The sequence below is a fragment of the Megascapheus bottae genome, chromosome 14, assembly GCF_031878675.1.
Source record: "Megascapheus bottae isolate mThoBot1 chromosome 14, mThoBot2.hap1, whole genome shotgun sequence".
Classification (NCBI taxonomy): domain Eukaryota; kingdom Metazoa; phylum Chordata; class Mammalia; order Rodentia; family Geomyidae; genus Megascapheus; species Megascapheus bottae.
The window spans coordinates 53488132-53508097 of NC_143522.1; the positions used below are offsets into that span (position 1 = coordinate 53488132).

Consider the following 19966-nt stretch of genomic DNA (forward strand, 5'->3'; position numbering starts at 1 on the left):
GTTAAAGTGCTTGCCTCGCATGCACGAAGACCCGGGTTCGATTCCTCAGACCACATACATAGAAAAAAGCCAGAAGTGGTGCTGAGGCTCAAGAGGTCCAAGGACAGTGCTCAGGCCCTGAGCTCAAGCCCAGGACTGGCAAAAAAAAAAAAAAAAAAAAAAAAAAAATTCATGGTTTCCTCCGGACCACAAGCACAGAAGGCAGAAGTGGTGCTGTGGCTCAAGCCATCGAGCACTAACCTTGAGAGAGCCCAAGGCGCTGAGCTCAAGCCCCAGGAATTTAGGTCATGTCTACTGAAATGGATTGGTTAACCTGTGGCAACTCAATGGCCTTCTCACCGTTCCTACCTCTCTAGCAAATACAGCACAGGCCCAAACTGGACGCCAAGTCCACCTTGGCACACCTTGGTGGAAAAGGCCGGCGCACGCGCCTGTCGGGACCTCCTGACATCGCCACGCCACGACCCAGCCGCTGCCGCCGGGGGAGACACTTTGTTGCCAGTCTTGGCGCCAGGGCGAGGTAGGTGCGCTCCCTGCTCATTGGTCAGCGGGGCGCCTCGGGCAGGTCCTCGGGCAGGTCCTGGCTGCCGGCTGGAGGATGCGCATCCATTGGCCAGGGCGGCTCAGAAGGCGCCCTCGCGATTGGCTCGCGGGCCGTCTCCAGGGCGCCGAGGGACTCGACCCCTGGAACCCTCGCCGGCGGCAACTCGGCGCCCCATTGGCTGGCTGCGGCACGAGGACGGGGCGGCAAGTTCCAGAGCCGCCGCGGGGCGCCCGTCCTGTGCCCGACCCCAGGCTCGCTGCTGCGGGAGACCCGGAGACCCCGAGCCGCCAGGCCGCGCTGCTCCGTCTCCATCCTCGGAAGCCGACCCCTGACGGGCCCGGTGAGTTCTGGGGGCTGGCGAGGGGGCCACCCCCATCCCGGCCTCTGGGCTCCGTCGCCCCCGTTCACGGGCTCCCTGTCCTCTCAGCCTCAGGAGTCCCAGCGGAGGCCGGAAAATGTTCTATTATCCCAACGTGCTCCAGCGCCACACCGGCTGCTTCTCCACCATCTGGTAAGTCTGGGCGGACCCCCGCCCGCCGCAGCCCCTCGCGAAGCTGAGGTGAGGTCTGTGGGACCCCACCTCCCCTCAACCCCGCAGCCACCCAGAGCGGGGCTGTGGCTCCAGGGGTAGAGCCGAAGGCCGGCCCCCCACCCCCACAAACCAGCTCACTTGACCCACTCCAGGCTGGCAGCGACCCGTGGCAGCCGCTTGGTGAAGCGGGAATACCTGAAGGTGAATGTGGTGAAGACATGGTAAGACCCAGAACAGGGAGTGGAGGAAGGGGGTCCGGGGGTGGGGTGGGGACGGGGAAGGTGAAGTGGAAAAAAGGTGTAGAAAGGTGAAGGGGGGACCGGGGGCTGGCCTAGTGGTTAAGTGCTTGTCTAGCATGCACGAAGACCCGGGTTCGATTCCTCGGTACCACATACATAGAAAAAAGCCAGAAGTGGTGCTGAGGCTCAAGTGGTAGAGCTCTGGCCTTGAGAAAAATCCAGGGACAGTGCTCAGGCCCTGAGCTCAAGCCCAGGGCTGGCAAAACAAACAAACAAACAAACAAATAAATAAATAAGGTGAAGGGGGGCGGAAGGCTAAGTGGGCGGAGGGAGAGGCGAGTGGGTGGGAAGGAGGGCGGCGGGAGAGGCGTGGGCGGGCAGGGCTGTGCGGGCGTCCTCGGGCAGCCGTGATCAGTGCGGGTCTCTCAGCCAGGAAATCCTCGACTATGTGTTGGTCCGAGTTCAGTCCCCGATGCCTGGCCTGCCACGGCCCCGCTTCTCGCTCTATCTCTCGGCCCAGCTCCAGATTGGCGTGATCCGGGTCTACTTTCAACAATGCCAGTACCTCGTGGGTAAGGCTGGGAATCCGGGGGTGGGGCAGAACTAACAGCCTGCCGTGAAGGCGGCTTCTCTACCTGCCCTTCCTGCTTACAGAGGACATCCAGCACACACTGGACCGCCTGCACCGGGCCCAGTTGCAGATCCGCATTGATATGGTGGACACGGACCTGTGAGTGGACACCAGCGCATGCTGAACACTGATCCGGGACTCGGATGGTTCAGACTTCGATGGAGCACCTACAACGCTTGGTTCAGCCTCTCTCCTTAACAGCTCCCTTTTCCTTCCAGACCCAGCCTGCTGCTTCCCAACTGCCTGGCCATGATGGAGAACCTAGAAGATGCTCCAGATCCATTTTTTGGATTGATGTCCGTGGAGCCCTGCCTTCCTGGCCCCTTTGACATACCTCAGGTGAGGTTTATTCCCATGGAACAGTTCAGTTGTAAACTCACTGTAGAAGGGAAGGACAGTACTGTCTTCCTCTACTCCCCACAAACTATACATCCACTTCTGGCTTTTTGCTGGTTAATTGGAAACAAGATTCAAAGGCTTTTCTGCTTGGGCTGGCTTCAAACTGAGATTCTCAGATCTTAGCTTCTTGTGTAGCAAAGATGAAATATGTGAGTCTCCAGGGCCTATTGAGTGCTGTCCTTGGATCAGTCTCATATAGGATTTGGGGAATGGAATCTGCTCTAAGTCTTCCCTAGAGGAGCTGTGTTGGGGGCTGTCACCATGGCTGTGTACTGGAAAAGCCTAGGGTGGCCATTATCGACTAATTATCAAATCCTACAGAACCTTACAGACCTAGCACAGATGCTTTTTCCATGGAGCTTTTACCCCACTCCCAACCAGATCCAAATGCTGTTTGGAAGCTTAGCACTTTCCTGGGTCATTATTTTAGCTGTTGTATTGACACTTGTTAGGGCCATATACAAACCTGTCTCTCACTAGACCATCTATTCATAATCAAAAATTGTAGCTTAGGGGTGTGAGTTTGGCCTAGTAGTAGAGTACTTGCCTAGCATGCACAAAGACCAGGGTTTGATTCCTCTGTACCACATACATAGAAAAGCCAGAAGACAGGTGCTGTAATCCTAGTTTCTTAGAAGGCTGAGATCAGAGGATCAAAGCCAGCCCAGGTAGGAAAGTCCATGAGACTCATCTCAACTAACCACCAGAAAACTGGAAGTGGCACTGTGGATCAAAGTGTTAGAGTGCTAGCCTTGAACAGTGCCCAGGCCCTGAGTTCAAGCCCCATGACCTACCAAAAACAAAATAAAAAAAACCCCCAAAACTTAGCCAGGCTGGGATCCAATGCCTCATGCCTCTAACCCTACCTGCTCAGGAAGCTGCAGTTTGAGGAATGAGGTTCAAAGCCAATTTTGGGAAGACAGATCTGGGAAATTCTTATCCTCAATTACCCAACAAAAAGATGTGATTCTAGAAACATGACTCAAGTAGTACAGTGCCATTTACAAACAGAAAAGTCCATTTGGCTGTGAGTTCAAGCTCCAGCATTAGGCGGGGAGGGAATCTTAACAGACCAAGTAGCTTAAACCTATAATGCTAAACTACTGGGAGGCAGAGACTGGGGGACTCTTAGTTGGAGTCCAGCATGGGCACGGACCTGTTATCCAGTCCAGGGGGGAAGTACAATAGTTAGAATCGGTGGCATGTGTCTGTCTTCCCCAGTAACATGGCAAAGTAAAATAGGATCATAGTACAGGTATGCCAGGCATAAAGTAACCAATAAAATAATCAACGCAAGTTGGGTGCTGGTGGTTCATACCTGTAATCTTAGCTACTCAGAAAGGTGAGAAATCTGAGGATTGTGGTTCAAAGCCAACCCAAGCAGGAAAATCCATGAGACTCGTAGGTCCAGTTAATCACCTGAAAACCAGAAGTGGAGCTGTGGCTTAAAGTGGTAGAGTGCTGTCCTTGAGCAAAAAAACTCAGGGAAGCCAGGCGCAATGGCTCATGCCTGTAATCCTAGCTACTCAGGAGGCTAAGTTCTGAGGATTGCATTCCAAATCCAGCCTGGGCACTGAAGTCCATGAGACTCTTATCTCCAATTAACCACTAGAAAATGGAAATGGTGCTGTGACTCAAGAGGTAGGGCGGTCGCCTTGAACTGAAGAGCTCAGGGACAGCACCAAGGTTCAAGCCCCACGACTGACCCCAAAAACAATTCAGAGGAACAGCACCCAGGTTCTGAGTTTAAGCCCCACAACCAAAACAAAGAACGACAACAACAAAAACCCTGAGTACCTGCTTGGGAAGTGGTGAGGGTAATTTTCAGGGCTTACTGCATGCTAATGTCAGTGCCACAAGAAGTGGCAATAAGACCAGTATGCGGTTCAGTGGCAAAGCGTGTGCTTAGTATGATGAGTCTCTAGATTCAATTCCCTGCACCACAACAAATACACAAATTAGTATAAAGACGATCATGTCTCTGTCCATTGTCTAAATGCTTTGAAAGCAGACAAGTAGAGGGCCCATGCTGAAACCTTTCTTTTGATCTCAAATTCTTCTCAAAAGATTCGACATCTTTTAGAGTCTAAAACTCCAGAGAGAGTTCCAGAACTCCCCCCTGAAGAACCTGTGAAGCTCAGGAAGCCAGGTTGGTGAAACATTTTTGGTAAGACCCAGGAAGCCTGGGAATAGAAGAAATTATCGTTTTGAACTTACGAGTCAGGGCTTTCTTTGTTGAATGCCAACTTCTTTATAGATGAAAGAAAGAATTCAGGCCCTGTGAAGGGACACTGTATAACCTCATCACTGCTTTAGGAATCCTATGAAATTTCAGTGGTTAAGAAATGCACATGGGGGTTGGGGGGGGAGGCAGTGGGCAGGAGTTTGGCCTAGTGGTAGAGTGCTTACCTAGCATGCACAAAGACCCAGGTTTTATTCCACATACATAGTAAAAGGCTAAAAGTGGTGCTATGGCTCAAATGGTAGACCTCTAACCTTGAGAAAGCCCAAGGACAATGTTCATGCCATGTTCAAGTTCTGGGACTAGCAAGAAAAAAAAATATGCACATGGTTTAGATACTTGCGGCTTATGTCTTCAATCTTAGCTTCTCCAGAGTCTGAGGATGGCAATTCAAAGCCAGCCTGAGAAGAAAGTCCAAAAGACTCTCATCCCCAGCTAACCACTAAACTGCTAGAAGTAGAGGCGTGGCTCAGGTGGAGCCATACCAGCCTTTACTGGTAAAAGCTAAGGAACAGGGCTCAGGCCCTGAGTTCAAGTCCCAATACTTGCAAAAAAAAAAAAAAAAAAAAAAAGAATCAGACACCTGGAGTCAGGCTGTCAGTGACTGGTCAGGGTAGCACCAAGTCTACATGAGCATGGGCACTTGGGAAGATAAAAGAGGCTACTATGACTTTTCTCCTCCAGTAAGAACCGTGGTATCTCCTGAGTCCATCACCCTGAAGGAGGTGGAGCCCATACGCATGCTGCAAATTGAGGTGTGTCATCTCTTCCTACATAGTTTCAGGTCCAGTCCCTTGCATCATCAGCTTTCCTCAGTTCTACTTTCAATCCCCTTTCCTCACTCCCTCTCTCTGCAATTTCAATACCCAATAGACTTCCCTTGGACATGTCTTGGATCCACTCGCCTATCTCAGAAACGGACATGAGCTGTCTCACTTTTCCTCTTTCCACAGGGTGAACAGGATCTGCCAGAGGTCAGCAACCAGGACTTGGACCTGCTCATGGCAGAGGAAGATGAAGCAATCTTGTTAGAGGAACGTCGGCAAGGTAGGCATCTCCATTCCCATAGGACCCACTAATGGATAGTTAAGACCCTTGTCCTGGACAGCCTGGGACAGGGCAGTGCCACTCTTTTCTTCTATCCTCTGAGTTCTAATCTTCTCTACAGAACCCAAGGAAGTGCCCCGGATCCTGGAGGGTGAGATTGTAGCCCCCGCCCTCTCACCTCCAGTTCCAATGCAGTAAGTATAGGGATCCCTGGAATTAGTATGAAATGACTCACATACCTAGGGCAAGGTTTCCTAATTTTTCCTGCCTCATTTTCCCACTATTATTGTATCATTAATATTATTCCTAATTTTCCATGTCTTTTTCCCATTAGGGTAGAAGGGGCAGAAGAGCTTCTTCCAGGCCAGGTCCTGCGCCCTGAAGAGCCAAAGCCTGGAGCCTGGGAGCCTGGAGTCCTACTTAGTGGTGAGGGTCAACCAACCCTGCCTTGAAGGCCTTCCCTTGAACTCCTACACAGCTGCTGCAGCCCAATCTGCTGAAGGGCAAGCCCAATCTGCTGAAGGGCACGTCCTGCAGCTTTCCGGTCCTAGTGGCTGCAAGAGTGAGAGGCGGCAGGATGCTGGTGGCTCACACCTGTATTCTTAGTCTGGAGGGTGGCAGCTTGAAGCTAGCACAGGCAAAGTACCAAAGACTCCAAAAAGTCAGGCTTGGAGATGAGGGTCAAGTGGTAGAGTAGCAGCAACCCTAGTTGAGTGCAAGACCCTTTGGTTCAAAGGCAGTGCCAGGAAAAAGCAACTGTGAATGGGCTTGTGGGACAGAGCCCTTTTGACTATTGTTGCAGAGGTGACACCCCCACAGGAGTTACATCTGCCAGCTGCACCTAGCCCAAAGGTGAGTAGTAGTATTGCTGAGCTTCCTTCTTTCTGTCCTCCCTTCTCAAAGCCCAGGGCCAATGCTCCTTTACATGGTGTCTCTGTGCACATCAGTAAAAGGTGTCCCTTTCTGTTCCCAATGGTGTGGTCTCCCTTCCCAAGTGGAAACTCCTTTACAAGCAAGGTATGGCCTATACCAAGTGCATGTCTTTGCCCCAAGCCCTTTCACCAGGTACCCCCTAGTGTGGGGCCACTTTTTACCAGTCTAACAGGATAAGGAGTGTGGGTAGCTTTGCCTCCCCTCCCCTCCCCTCTGCAGAGGAAGGCTCCCTTTCCTGGGGGGCCGCCTGCTCGACGCCGCCGCCGCCAGTTACTGTTCTGGGACAAGGAGACTCAGATCTCCCGGCAGAAATTCCAGGAACAACTGCAAACCAGAGCTCACTGCTGGGAGTGTGTAAGTGCAACCCAGGCTCTCCCTGGAGGGACTCAGGATGGGCTGGACCTTCTCAACTCCAAGCCGGGACGGGGGTGGGGTGGGGAACATTAGTAATATAATGAAGATTAAAAAAAAACCCTGCTCTATTCCATTCTCTAGAGACTGCATGTATCTAGGGTTGCATGTACACACATAGGTATATATGTGCATACACAGGGGCACCAAGTTCTTTTTTTTTTTGCCAGTCCTGGGCTTGAGCTCAGGGCCTGAGCACTGTCCTTGGACTTTCTCAAGGATAGAGCTCTACCACTTGAGCCTCAGCACCACTTCCAGCTTTTTTTTTTATGTATATGGTACTGAGGAATCAAATCTGGGTCTTTGTGCATGCTAGGCAAGCACTCTACCACTAGGCTAAACTCCTGGCCAGGCACCAAGTTTAAAAAGAGGATCTTTAGTAAAATACAGGATAGGCAGAAGATAACCAGAGGAGGGGACAGATCCAGAGTGTCTAACAGCACAGAACAGAGGCGAAGGGACATTTAACTTCCCTCTTAAAGTGCTTCTGACCTCCCATCCTACAGCCAAAGGTACAGCCCCCCAAGAGGATGACCAAGAGTCCTGCAGAGCTGTTCAGAACCCCGACTCTGGGTAATGGTAGATGGTGGGAGTTGGGGCATATAAAATCTTCAGAAATAAGGGTTATTTTTGTTTTCCTTTGCTTGGTGTTTCTCATGACTCAAACTTCATCCCTTTTATTCTCAGCTGGCTGGCTACCTCCAGAATTGCTGTCTCTCTGGACCCACTGTGCCCGGGTACCCCCAGGAATGCGGAGGCCACCCACAGAAGTTGAAGAAGAGTTGGAGGCAGAAGGCAAGAAGGCTGAAACCCCAAGTGAGATTGAGGTAACTGCACTTGCATTATGTCCTGCGAAGCCCCAAAGCTCTGCTGTGTCAGGGCTCCAGCTACCTTTTCTTGTCATCTGTCAACCAATAAAAGCTCAAGGCCTGGGATGGCAATGAGTCTTAGTGCCAGAGTGCTTGCCAGCATGCCTGAAGCCCTTGATTTGACTCCTCAGTACCACATAAACAGAAGAAGCTGGAAGTGGCACTGTGGCTCAAAGTGCAATGTCCTGGGCTCGATTCCCAGTACCAAAAAAGAAAGACAAGAAAACAAAACAAAAAAACCCCAAAACAAAAAAACCCCAAAACAAAAAAACTCAAGGCCTCATGCTCCACTAAGGGGCCTAAGTCCCAGATGCTCAGGGCTCAATTCTGGTCTCCCATCTACAGGTCCTGAGAGAAGCGCAGGAGCCCAGTGGGCCTCTCATGCTGTCTTCAGGTAAGCACTTGGAAAAAAGGATAGAGAGTAACACCACCCCAACCATTACCCCAAGAAACCAGTACTCCAGCTGAAGCGCTTTCCATCAGAATTGGGGTACTATATGTAGGGTACTAGGATTTGAACTCAGGATGTCATGCTTGTTAGGCAGGCAGTCCGACCCTGAGCCACTCCTCAGCCGTTTACTTTTGTGCTGGTCCCTGGGACTTGAACTTCAGAGCTTGTGCAGTATCCTTGAGCTTTTTTTGTTCAAAGCTAGCCGTCTAAGCACTTGAACCATAGCTCCATTTTTTTTTTTTTTTTTTTTTTTTGGGTGGTTAACTGGAATATCGTGGCCTTGGGACTGGGAATGAGGCTTAGTGGTACAGTGCTTGCCTAGCATGCATGAAGCTCTGGGTTCAGTTCCTTAGTACCACATACACAGAAAAAGCAGGAAGTAATGTCGTGGCTCAAACAGTAATGGGCTGTCTTCAAATTGATCCTCAGAGATTTCAGCTTACTGAATAGTTAGGATTACAGGCTTGAGCCACCTACCACCAATTTGTTTGGTTATTTTTGAGATAAGGGTCTCACTTCAAACCAAGGTGCATGCCTGGACCCTAAGTCTGTTTTTGCTTCCAACCATAGCTAGGATGACAGCTTGCTTCACGGAGGAGTCAAGACTTTTCTGCCCAAGCTGGCTTCCAATGCAAGCCTCCTGAGCTCAGTCTCCCAAGTAGCTACACCACCATAGGCCTGAACCACTGGTTCCTGGCTTGACTTTGCTCCTGGGATAGGACCTTCCTATCTTTGCCAGGGCTGGCCTTGAATTAGTGACCTTCCTTAGTCTCCTCAGCAGCTGGAGTCAGAGGCATGTGCCCAGATTGGTTTTTTCTGTCTCCCACCTAGCTGCTTTTTACAAGTTACTAAGGGGCTCTGTATGTTGTTGGAGACTGAACCTAGAGCTAGGCCCTCTATCACATCAGCTGGGCCACACGTCCTGATTGCATATGCTCCCTCATGCCCTCCTTCAACCCAACAGAGCTTTCCCTAGAAGCAGCTGAAGAGGAGAGGTCTCGTATCAGTCTTGTTCCTCCGGAAGAACGATGGTAAGCAGCCAGGCTCCGTGCCCTTCAGTGTCACAGTCGCCACTTTCCCTGCTCTAATTCCCATGTTCTTCAGGGGCTGGACGGAGGCAGAACAGCTAGAGCCCCCTGCCCTGCCTGTGGTGCCTGAACTCCCCGAAATGCTCATGGAACTGCCTTTGGAGCTGCCCCGAGAGCCCGCACTAATCACTCTGGAGGCTCTGCACAGGTACCAGGATATTGGGTAGACAACAGGGTGGAGCACAGGCTAAGGCCCTGGCTAAGTTCTTGATCTCAATAGGGCAGTGGCACTAGGACTGCAGGCCAAGCAGAAACTGGACTTCAACAGCCTTGTGCCTCCTCTTAGCCCCCGCAAAATGGCTGCCCGGGTCTTCTACCTGCTCCTAGGTAAGTGTGGGCATCTGAGGGGAGACAGGTCAGAGGCCTCCTTACTATAGAGAACTCCCTACTGTAACCGTGTTTTCTCCTTTCTTGACTAGTGCTGTGTGCACAGCAGATCATTCTTATGGAACAAGAGGAGCCATATGGGCACATCCTGATTCAACCGGGGCTTAAATTCTACCAGGGGTAGAGCTCATTTGCAAGTCTGTAAGAAACCAATTTATTAAACCACGTTCTGTCTCCCTGTGCCTCACCCGCCTGATTTCTGAATGTGCATCCCTAACACTCCTGCTCTCAGAGCTACAGTCCAAACAGAAAACAAACTGTTTTTATTACAGTAAGTCACAACTCCACCTGTAATACATCCAGCCCAAGAGCACTCCTGTAAGGCAGCAAGTAGGGTTGAATCCAAGTGAAAATGAGGCCCAGAATCTTGGGTAAGGCATGAGCTGAAATTTGGCTGAGGTGGTCTTGGGGCCGTGGCAGGTTCTGCTTCTCTGGCCCAGTTGCAGCTTGTGGTCTACGTGAGACCCAGCACAGCCTGGAGCTCCTGAGCCTTGTCAGCAGGCAGGGAGCCCAGAGCTGTATAGAAACTGTCACCGTGCTGTTTGGCCAGGAACGTCAGGAGCAGCAGCAGTGCAGCCTTGGTGTCTGGGTGGAGAGGGGAGAGCTAGGTTCCTAAACCCTATTTGCCCCACACCATCTGAGCCGTGTTACCCCCATCTTCCAACCTCCTCACCTTGTGGGATCTTGTTGTCTGCCAGGATGAGGCTGCAGATGCGCAAGAGCTCAGGGGCCACATCTACTACCTGTGGGAAAGGCGTGGTTGACTTGGTGGCAGAAGCAGCCCTGGGCCTCAGGACCGAAGTGACTGGGTGACAAGGAGAGGCAGTTTCCTATCAGGGCTGTCTGTGTCCAATACTGATTCACAGACATCCAATTGTTAACATGAGGAGGCACAAGGAAATAGAGTAATAATGGGTTTTTTTTGGAGGGGATGGGTGATGTGTGACTGAAGTCATTAAGAGCTCAGCCAGGGGCCAGAGTTTGGCCTAGAGGTAGAGTGCTTGCCTAGCATGCACAAAGACCTGGGTTCCATTCCTCGAAACCATATACATAGAAAAGCTGGAAGTGGAAGTGATGCTGTGGCTCAAATGGTAGAGCGCTAACCTTGAGAAAAGCCCAAGGACACTGGTTAGGCCCTGAGTTCAAGCCCCAGGATTGGCAAAAAATAAAAAACAGCTCACCCATCCAAGCATTTTTCTAACATGGTTAAGACTTTAAAGGTATTAGACAAGGTAATAAGAACAAATGGACAAAAAGACAAATTTAGCTATTTGATACATGCAGAATTCTCCTAGCTACTCAGGAGGCTGAGATCTGAGGATCTTGGCTTAAAGGTAGCTTGGGCGGGAAACTTGTGAGACACTTTAATCTCTCAAAAAGCAGGGAGTGGGGCTGGCGCTTGCCTAGGAAGTGCAACGTCCTGGGTTCGATCCCCAGTGCCAAAAAAGAAAAGACAAAAAAAAAAATACAGTTAAAAAAAGCAGGGAGTGGAGCTATACCTTAAATGGTAGAGTAGTAGGCCTTGAGCACAAAAAGCTCAGGGACAGCCCCCGGGTCTGGAGTTCAAGCTCCAAGATCAGAGGAAAAAAGAAAGAATCGGGCACGGTGGCTCAAGCCTATAATACTAGCTACTCAGGTGGCTGAGATCAGAGGATGGCTGTTCAAAGCCAGCCCAGGCACTAAAGGCCATGAGACTCTCATCTCCAATTAACCATCAGAAAACCGGAAGTGGCACTGTGGCTCAAGGGTTAGGGTGGTACCTTTGAGCTGAATTGTACAGGGACAATGCCTGGGCCCAGAGTTCAAGTCCCAAAACTGGGGTGGGGGGGGGGGGGAGGGAAGCAGAGCTTCTCTGACTCAAATGTGTGGTGAAATGAGCCATGATACTCAACATTCCAGGTGCTGTTTCTTAGTCCTGGTCTAGAAAAATTGGCCTGGGACAGTTGACAGGGCAGGAATGTAACTAAGAGCCCAAGGGCAGCAGAACCCATCCTGCCTGCAGTAGCTACATCACCTCTGCCTGTCAGCAGGCCTAGAGCATCCACCCCTCCTATTCATGAGGTGCCGGCATCAAGGTTACCTGGTCAGGGCTGCTCTGGTACAGGAAGCTGAAGAGGTGTCCTATGGTGACCCATTCTTCTACGTCTTCCCTCAGTGGCAGGGCATGAAGCAGGGCAGCCAGCACCTAGACATAGCAGATGCACCCCTTTCATGCCCACTTCCCTCTCTCCTTGGCTTCTAGGTTCTGCCTGCTGTCCCGCTCCCTCCTCACCTGGGGCTCTGGCTTCCTCATTGGACTGGCCATGAGCAGGCGGGCGAGAGCACCACAGATATTGTCACGGACACGATCGTGTCGCTCCCGGGCCAGGAGGGGCAACAGGAGGCCCAGGAGTTTAGGGAAATGGCTGATCCACAGTCAAGGAACAGATAGATGCACATGGGCAGACCTTGCCCATCCCAAACACCCCCTGCCAACCTCACCCTCCCCTCTTACAGGCCAGGGATACTCTTGGGCAGCGCGGCCTCCATGCTCTGCAAGTACGCCCAACCCAAAAATGGCATTGCTCCGCACCTCGGGGTCTGCCTCCCGGGCAGTATTCAGCAGTGCTGGGAGCAGTCGAGACACAAACTGGGCTGAAGCAGCACCCAGACCCTGAATGGACTCCGCCAGTGTGCCCACTGCGAAGGACTTCTCTGCCACTGTGCAGCCCTGTTTCTGTGGGGGGCGGTGAGGAGATAGTGCCAGTCAGCGGGGTCCAGGACACTGCGGGCAGGTTCTGGGCACAGGGTTAGTAGTCTGGGGTTTTCAGCACTCACCGTCTTACACAACAACAATGGCAAGAAACCAGCAAAGAAAGGTGCAAAGGCGTCTCCCCCAGCTGCGGCTGCCAAGGCAGGAATGGCCTCTCCAGCATGCTCTAGCAGCATGGCATCGTATTCAGCCTGTGGGGTCAGGAGATGGACTGGAGCAGCAGAGTCAACGCTGTGTTCCCTCAGGCAGTCTATGGTTCTGGGGGCGTGACCTTTGTGCTGGATCTGCCCTGTTTCTAGCGGCCCTGGCCTGCTTGCTCCTACTGATCACCCCACGTTTTCCCAGTCCACCCTTCCCTCCTCTGAACTCTTACTGCCTTAGTGGCGTCAGGGTGGTGTCACCATCTCTCATGTCTTTGGTTCCCCCAGGCCAAACCAAGTTCACCATCCACCTGGGCTCTGTCAAGACTACCTGGATGTCGTCATCTACAGTGCTCACCTGGTCGTCGTCGTCCTCCTCCTCATCTGTGTCTTGACAGGCTGTCTGTAGAAAGGGATGTTGCTCAGCTGAGCCTTTCTGCCCCTCCGTGAGGGAAGCTGAGCTTCTAGCTTCTGACTACTCCTCTGGGGCTCTGGAACCTCCTCTTCCCCAGTCCTCCAGGCCCTGCTTACCTTCCTCTGCAGGACAGCCTTGAGCAGGCTGCAGAGCTCAGCCAGGCGCCCAGAGGGCTGCAGTGTGAGGGACCCGCAGCTGCGCAGCACCCCTGTCAGGGCCTCGAGCACAGCCATCACCACCTGACGCTCTCGTTCACCTTTCACTGCCTTCATGTAGGATGGTATCACGCTGGCCAGGGCAGCCTGCAGAGCTGGAAACACTACTGGTCAGGCCTTGTCCTCCCCCAGGCCCTTAGCCTGCCCAGCCTTCCCCTTCTCACCAGCATTGTTGGGTTCTGAAGGGCAGCTCTGACAGGCCTTGTGCAGTGCACAGCAGAACTGACCCAGGGCCTCGTAGGCTGCCTTCCGCACGTTGACGTGAGGACACTGTGGAGCAAAGCGGGGAGGGGAGTGCAGTCCTGCACAGGGTGAAAACAGTCCCAGGCCACTGCCCCACTAACTCACCTCCAGGAGTTTCAGTACTTCTTCAAAGACACTCTCCATGTATGGAAGGAAGACCACGCTGTGGACAGACATACAACAGTGGGTGAAGGGCTCCAGGGTGGGGTTTCCAGTGCCAGGGAAGGGCCAGTGCTCTCACCTGGTGTTCACAGAGATCTCCCCCAGTGCAGTGCACGTGTCTTCCTTCTCATCGAAGTAGGCATTTTCCACACTGTACCTACAGGAAGTGGGGGGAGGCAGCGGATGCACCGAGACCCCACGTCCAAGTCAAGAGACTGCAGTCCCCTGTGTACTGGGGACTCCTCCATACCCTGAGATCTCAGAGTCATCCTCCTCTTCTGCATCCTCATCCATGAGCTCTTCCTCCTCTTCCTCATCGCTCTCATCATCAAACAGAAGGAAGGAGCTGCTTCCTTCGTACTGAGGCTGGGCGGAGGAAGCAGAATAGAGATTGGCTGGGAGGAGGGGGTATCCAGGACCAATTCCCTATCACAGGGCTAGCCTTGACTAACTTTGTCCAGTGCATTCGCCCTCTGCTCACCACAATGCCCTCAGTGGAACGCAGTGACGACAGCATGAGTGTGGTGATTTGGGGCAGATAGGGTGCCAGGCCCTCACCCATCAGTCCTGACAGAGCTGCCAATAGGCTGTACCTGGTAGAGACAGAAAGAAACTGTACCCACAGTTGAGAGACAGAATGACAGTGCCCAGGGAAACCTGGACTGAGGGGTGGAGCAGGAACTATGGATCCAGTCATTGGGCAGGGAGAGGGGTTACTCACGTGCAGCGCCGCAAGTCAGGGTCATCTACCTGGTCACATAAGCCTAGCCCCAACTGACAGCATTCTTCCGCCAGGGGTCTCATAGGCTCTCCCATGGCTCGAACCAGCACCCCCAGAGTCTCTGTAGAGGCAAGGACTTAGTATCAGGATACAGAGGTCCACTAAGAAACATAAGATGATAGCTAAGAGGAATTTAGCTGTTTTTCCCTATTCCTAGGTGTGGAGAAAGCCTTTGGTGAGAAGGAAGACACCAGAACATCAGCCCTTCCTTGGAGCTGGGAATCCACTCTCACCTAGACTCTGGATCCGCACAGGCTGAAGGTCTTCATTGGTTGTCAACAGGAATTCCCTAAGATGTTCCATGATCGTGGGGAAGTAAGGCAGCAAGGAGGCCTGGGCAGCCGTGGCTGTAGGACAGGACAGGATCAGAGCTAAGAGAGGGGTAGATACCACCTGCCACAGGCAGAATGACACAGGGTGAATCCTGTAAGCTAGCCTCCAGTGTGTTTCTCCTCACCAATGGCTCCCAGGGCGCTCACAGCCAATTCCTTGGCCCGAGGACTGCTGGGGTTTCTCAGAGGCTGCAGCATACACTCCATAAGCTCTGGAAGGTAGGGTTGTACCTTGGGCCCTGTGGGAAAGGTTGTCCAATCAATGCAGGTCACCAACCTTCTGCAAATGGAGCTGCCTCCAGTCTGACTCTGTAGCCTCTCCACCTGCTTCTTGCCACCAAGGGTAGCTATGCAGGGAGATGTCCTCGGCCCCTATTAGCCAAAGCTTCAGTTCCCCCATATTCCCCACTGCCCTGACTACCTAGATTCTCCACGAAGTTCTCCAGAGCATAGCAGGCTTTGGCGAGGTGATGTGTGTGCCCTGGGGGCACTGACTTCAGGTAGGTGAGGAGCAGGGGCATCACCTCCTCTGAATAGCTGGAGATATGGGGCTGGGGGAGGGAGCAAGAGAGGTGTAAGTTATGTTCATCTGCAGGGCATACCCTCAAGTGGCAGTGGCAGTGAACATGCTTGAAGAGACGAAAGCAGAGGGGAAGCTGACCCTTGGCATGGGTGAGGGAACCCTGGCAGTTGCCAGTCTTGCTGACCTGTAGGTTCTCTGAGAACTGGCCCAGGGCAAAGAGTGCAGCGTTGCGCACAACTTGTGAGGAGTCTCCCAGGCCTTTGCACACGATCTGTAGCAGTGGAGACAGCAGTCTGAATGAGACAAGACAATGGATAAAGTCTAAGAGGCAGGATCGAAGAGCTCCAGGCTGACATGACCTTACATTTCTCCTGGGAAAACTGAAGCCTTCTCTATCATTGGATGGTGGTGGGACCATCCTCTGGTCCCTATAGCTAGGAGGCCATTTCATTTATCTCCCAAACCCAGCAGCAGTTTCTAACTGGCTTTCAAAGTATGGAGAAAGACTCGGTGGCTGATTGAGTGCTACTGACAACAATAAAGCAGGACTGTCATGGGACAAGTGTCCCCTCTCCACGGCCCACCTCACCCTGGGGCAGGAATTGAATAGCTACCTCTGCCTGATGTGGTCGCCAGCTCCATCGGACAATACAGCTAACACCAGGAGCCCAGCCTTGCGCTGGTATGGGTTCTCACTCCGCAAAGCCTCTTCCAGCATGGGCATCTAGGGAAGCACGTGGTACTTTCTGAAGCCATAGAAAGAACCTTCCCACTCCTGTGGTTACAGACTCATGACATCTACTAAGACCCAAACATCTTTGGCTTCGGGGGAGGAGGAAGTAGGGCCAGAAGACCAGAACTGCCAGGCACTGGTGGCACATGCCTGTAATTCTAGCTACTCAGTGTAGGCTGCAATCTGAAGACTGTGGTTCAAAGTTATTCTGGACAGAACATCCCAGACCGGGAAGTTTAAGAGACTTATCTCCAACTAACCAGTAAAAAGCCAGAAGTGGAGACAACAGATTAAGTGTTAAGAGTACTAGCCTTGAGCTAAAAAGCCAAGGGAGAGGGTGAGGCCCTAAGTTCAAGCCTCAGAATTAGCACTAAATAAATAAATAACTACACTTACCAATTGTGGACAAAGCTTCTCAGGGGGAAGGTGCAGGGCCAGCATGTCTACCACCTGAGAAAGCACAGTGAGACAGTTTGACTCATCTCCGTCTCCCTAACATCCCATAGCCACTTAACAGCACGGCCCGGCCTGTCCCATAACCCACCTGTACAGCAAAGTGCTTGGGAGTTTCCCCCACCAGCCCAATCTCCAACTCTTCTTCTTCAGAATCTTGGTCTTCAGGATCCATCTGGCCTGCAGGAGGCTCAGTACCCATAATGGGGAAAAGGGTTTGCAGCAAAGGGGGCAGCAGACGATTCTTCAGTATGGCCTTGAGAAGAAAAGACATTATTCCTAAAAAAAATCCCTTGGGCTCATATAAAAAATCCAAGGAATCCCACAGAACATTTCCAATTTCTTAGATATAAATTACAGTGAGGCCAGGCCTAGGCATAACAGGAACTTTTAGATATCAATAGAAAACTCAGACAATGAGATTAAGGGAGGAGATTGGGGGTGGGGCAATATATATATCTGAGGAGCTTATAATCCTAGCTTCTTGGAAGGCTGCGATCTGAGAATCATGGTTCAATGCTTGCCTGAGCAGTAAAGTCTATGAGACTCATAACTCCAATAAAAACACTAAAAAACTGGAAGTGGAGGTGTGGCTCAAGTGGTAGAGTGAGCTTAAGCCCAAAAGCTCAAGGATAGCATCCAGGCCCTGAGTTCAAGCCCTAAAACTTTACACATCATACACATGTGTGTGCACACACCCACACATACCCAAAACTCAATCCAAACAAAAAAATATCAGGACACTCACCTTGCTCTTAACTTTGACCAGGAAAGTGAGGCAGCAGAGAATACGTCCACGTATGGCTTCACCCAGGGCCACATTTTTGGCCACCTGCCCAGAGATAGCAAAAATCAGATAGCAAGAACATTGTCAAGGAAACAAGCAACAGAGGCCATGTACTGAGGCTTACCTCAAGGCAGAATGTAAGAACCTCAGAGAGATGGGGAGTGATGATGGGAACCTCTGACTCCAGCAGCTCATCTAGAGCCTCCACGGCCTCACAGGCCTTTGCCTGACAGACAAGACGTACAGCTATCAGGCTCCTGTGCAGCTCAAGCCACATGCTTCCGTATAATCCTTCCCACAGAACACGTACCCTCCCGACCCCTGTCATTACCTCATCTATGGGGATCAGAGTCTTCACAGCTGCAATAAGCTTAGGCACCAACATTCGTGCAGGAGACTGGGGAATACAAGAAGAGATGGGTCACAGAACGCATAATGAGCTTAAATTCCAGGCCCCAAAAGCTGTAGTATCCTCAGTCTGTATTCTTGAAGAGGAAGCAAGGCAGAGCAACCAGGCCCAGCCACACATGCAAGATAGTCCCTTCTTGATGGTTAAGGAAAAATACAGTGGGATTAAAAAAAAAAAATCTGAGCCAGTACCTTGGCTCACGCCTATAATCCTAGCTACTCAGGAGGCTGAGATCTGAGGATCAAGGTTCAAAGCCAGCCTGGGCACAAAAGAACCTGAGACTCTTATCTCCAATTATCCTCTGGAAAACAGGAAATGGGGCTGTAGCTCAAGGGGTACGGTGGTAGCCTTGAGTTGAAGAACTCAGGGACAGTGCCCAGGCCAAGTTCAAGCCCCATGACCCCCCTCCCCCCAAAAAAAATCTGAAGCAGCATAGAAACCTGTAAGGGTAAAGAAATGAGGTGGAGAAGGGTGAGGTTAGGGGCCTGTCTTACCACGTCATCTATGTTGAGGTATGGGGCCATGGTGGTTAGAGTACGCAGAGAGTAGAAGAGTATCCCAGGACAGCCCACTTCTCCAAGGGTCTCATTTAGAAGCCGAAGAAGCTCCCGGTGGTGGGGTTGGAAGGCCTTAGGTTGGGAAGTCACCACCACACTTAGCAGTAAAAGCCCCATCTGTTCAAAAGTTGAGGATGGAAAGGCAAAGCCTCTGTGATATATCTAGACTCATTTGCTCCCTCCTGCTAAAAGTATGACAGTACCTCTTTCTCAGAGCTATGGACGCTTCGAGTACTGTTCTGAAGAAGCTGCATGAGCTGAGGCCATGCCTCCAGGCCTTCTTTTCGAAAAACCGTAGCAGAGAGCTGGGCCAGGCTGAGGCTCACAAAGTGCCTGCAAACAGAAGATTCCCTTGAAATCACACTTCAATGCCTACCTGCATACCCATGGCTCTTCCTCAATGGAGTAAGCCAGGATAGCATCAGGAGGTTATGGGCACAAGATCTTTGCCAAGTTGGAACATAAGAAACAGCAGCTCAGAGGGAACCCAGCAGCCCTGGGTCTATATTATATGTGCGATCTTGGCCAGTTTAGCCTTACCCAGCCTCATTCTTTAGACTCTGGTTTGGCAGCCCATCACTACCCAAGTTCTCAAGAACTTTAGTTTTCAACAGAAACCAAGGTTTGCTCTACCCTCGGTTTAGGATTGAAATCTCTGCCCTGACATACTCCCCCAGCCCCAGCCAGCGTGGAGGTAAAAAGAAAGTAGAAACCCAGAGGAGGTCACGGTCTAGAGTCAGTTAGGGTCATGAGAAAAAGGACGAGGTGGGAACTTACTCTGTCTCTCTCTGCAGGGCAACTAGGATCAGCGACTTGAGGCTGGAAGACAAGTGGCAGATACCTAGTACCCCGCCAGCCCCAGGTACCTCAACTTGGCCCCACCCGCCTCAGGCCTAGCCCACCTCTCACGCTGTTCTGCAGCCAGGCGTCGCCAGCGGGTGTTGAGTCGTCTACGGATCAGCACAGCTGCGAACTGGCGGATCTAGGACGTAGAGGCAGACACGTGAGGAAGACACTGAGAGGACCGCAGGGTGGAGCTGGTGGGAAGAGAGCTGGGGTCCCTACCTGAGGGTCTGACGCCGAGGCCAGCAGGTCGCAAAGGGCAGGCAAGGAGGCAGGGTCACGAAGAGCGATCCGGAGCTGCTCCGTGGCCTGGGGAAAAGCTGGTGAGACCGGGGCCGTTCTCGTGGCTTCCTGCCAGCCCTGCCCCGGTCCTGCCCGCCTCGTACCTGGCGGATGCGTTTGGTATCCGGGAGCAGCAGCTCTCGTAAGATCAGCTCCAGGCCGGCAGGCTCCATGGCAGCAGCAGAGCCGCCGCTACCGGGCTGGAAAGGGGAGGGGGGAGGAATGGCACGTGGATGTGATCCACTTCCGGCGGAAAGGGCGTTACACCGCGCCTCTCCGGTCGCCAAGGTGATACAACTCACTTCCTACGAAGAAATCCCCGACTGGACCTCGGAAACCCGTCCCTTGGCAATGTAGTTCCGCCCGCCGAGAGTTCCCAAGCCGTGCTGCAGAGCTCGCGGGTATTCATAGCAGACTTGGCTTTCTAAGCAGACCTCGAGCTCTGTAAGCAGACCCAAATCTCCAACTACAGGACCTTTTTTCTTAATAAATTTTATTTTGATAATTGTAAAAAGGAAAATCAGGACCAAAACTAAAGGCAACTTAAAAAGTTCAAATATATATAT

At 51.9% G+C, this 19966-nt stretch overlaps 2 protein-coding genes across 4 annotated transcripts; one reads left to right on the top strand and one right to left on the bottom strand.

Annotated features, from left to right (window-relative positions):
• Window positions 1-826: 826 nt before the first annotated feature.
• Window positions 827-9949, top strand: Rec8 (REC8 meiotic recombination protein). Of its 3 annotated transcripts, none has more exons than XM_090345291.1 (20): window positions 827-884; window positions 972-1055; window positions 1229-1297; window positions 1745-1887; window positions 1970-2045; window positions 2165-2285; window positions 4413-4494; window positions 5272-5342; window positions 5541-5634; window positions 5756-5828; window positions 5969-6060; window positions 6437-6486; window positions 6630-6651; window positions 6787-6921; window positions 7666-7805; window positions 8193-8241; window positions 9263-9329; window positions 9403-9534; window positions 9607-9713; window positions 9806-9949. In XM_090345291.1, exons 2-20 carry the CDS (start codon window positions 1000-1002, stop codon window positions 9895-9897), a joined length of 1671 nt encoding a protein of 556 aa, XP_090201417.1. In that variant the 5' UTR covers window positions 827-884; window positions 972-999; the 3' UTR covers window positions 9898-9949. The 3 variants fall into 3 exon arrangements, with proteins under 3 accessions (XP_090201417.1, XP_090201415.1, XP_090201416.1); XM_090345289.1 differs by lacking the exon at window positions 6630-6651 and adding an exon at window positions 7485-7551; XM_090345290.1 differs by lacking the exons at window positions 827-884; window positions 6630-6651 and adding an exon at window positions 7485-7551 and having other exon boundaries at window positions 912-1055.
• Window positions 9950-10019: 70 nt separating this feature from the next.
• On the bottom strand, window positions 10020-19611 carry Ipo4 (importin 4). Its single transcript, XM_090345286.1, has 30 exons — window positions 19505-19611; window positions 19341-19427; window positions 19178-19257; window positions 19053-19094; window positions 18479-18608; window positions 18213-18392; window positions 17641-17706; window positions 17434-17535; window positions 17271-17354; window positions 16614-16778; window positions 16466-16519; window positions 15951-16060; window positions 15521-15629; window positions 15235-15364; window positions 14939-15052; window positions 14715-14828; window positions 14422-14542; window positions 14182-14293; window positions 13951-14066; window positions 13780-13857; window positions 13644-13701; window positions 13460-13565; window positions 13197-13390; window positions 13024-13068; window positions 12591-12716; window positions 12281-12489; window positions 12046-12178; window positions 11854-11958; window positions 10447-10516; window positions 10020-10358 (listed from the first exon to the last, which is right to left on the bottom strand). The coding sequence occupies exons 1-30, from the start codon at window positions 19571-19573 to the stop codon at window positions 10228-10230; spliced, it is 3240 nt and encodes a 1079-aa protein (XP_090201412.1). The 5' UTR covers window positions 19574-19611; the 3' UTR covers window positions 10020-10227.
• Between the last annotated feature and the right edge of the window lie 355 nt (window positions 19612-19966).

Coding starts and splice junctions, on each gene's coding strand:
- Ipo4 (XM_090345286.1), bottom strand. CDS start 19,573: ATGGAGCCTGCCGGCCTGGAGCTGATCTTACGAGAGCTGCTGCTCCCG. Junction 14,543..14,714: donor TGTGCGGATCCAGAGTCTAG/GTGAGAGTGGAT, acceptor TTGCCTCTACAG/AGACTCTGGGGGTGCTGGTT. Junction 12,717..13,023: donor AGGAGGACGACGACGACCAG/GTGAGCACTGTA, acceptor CTGACCCCACAG/GCTGAATACGATGCCATGCT.
- Rec8 (XM_090345289.1), top strand. CDS start 1,000: ATGTTCTATTATCCCAACGTGCTCCAGCGCCACACCGGCTGCTTCTCC. Junction 2,286..4,412: donor GCCCCTTTGACATACCTCAG/GTGAGGTTTATT, acceptor TCTTCTCAAAAG/ATTCGACATCTTTTAGAGTC. Junction 5,829..5,968: donor TCACCTCCAGTTCCAATGCA/GTAAGTATAGGG, acceptor TTTTCCCATTAG/GGTAGAAGGGGCAGAAGAGC.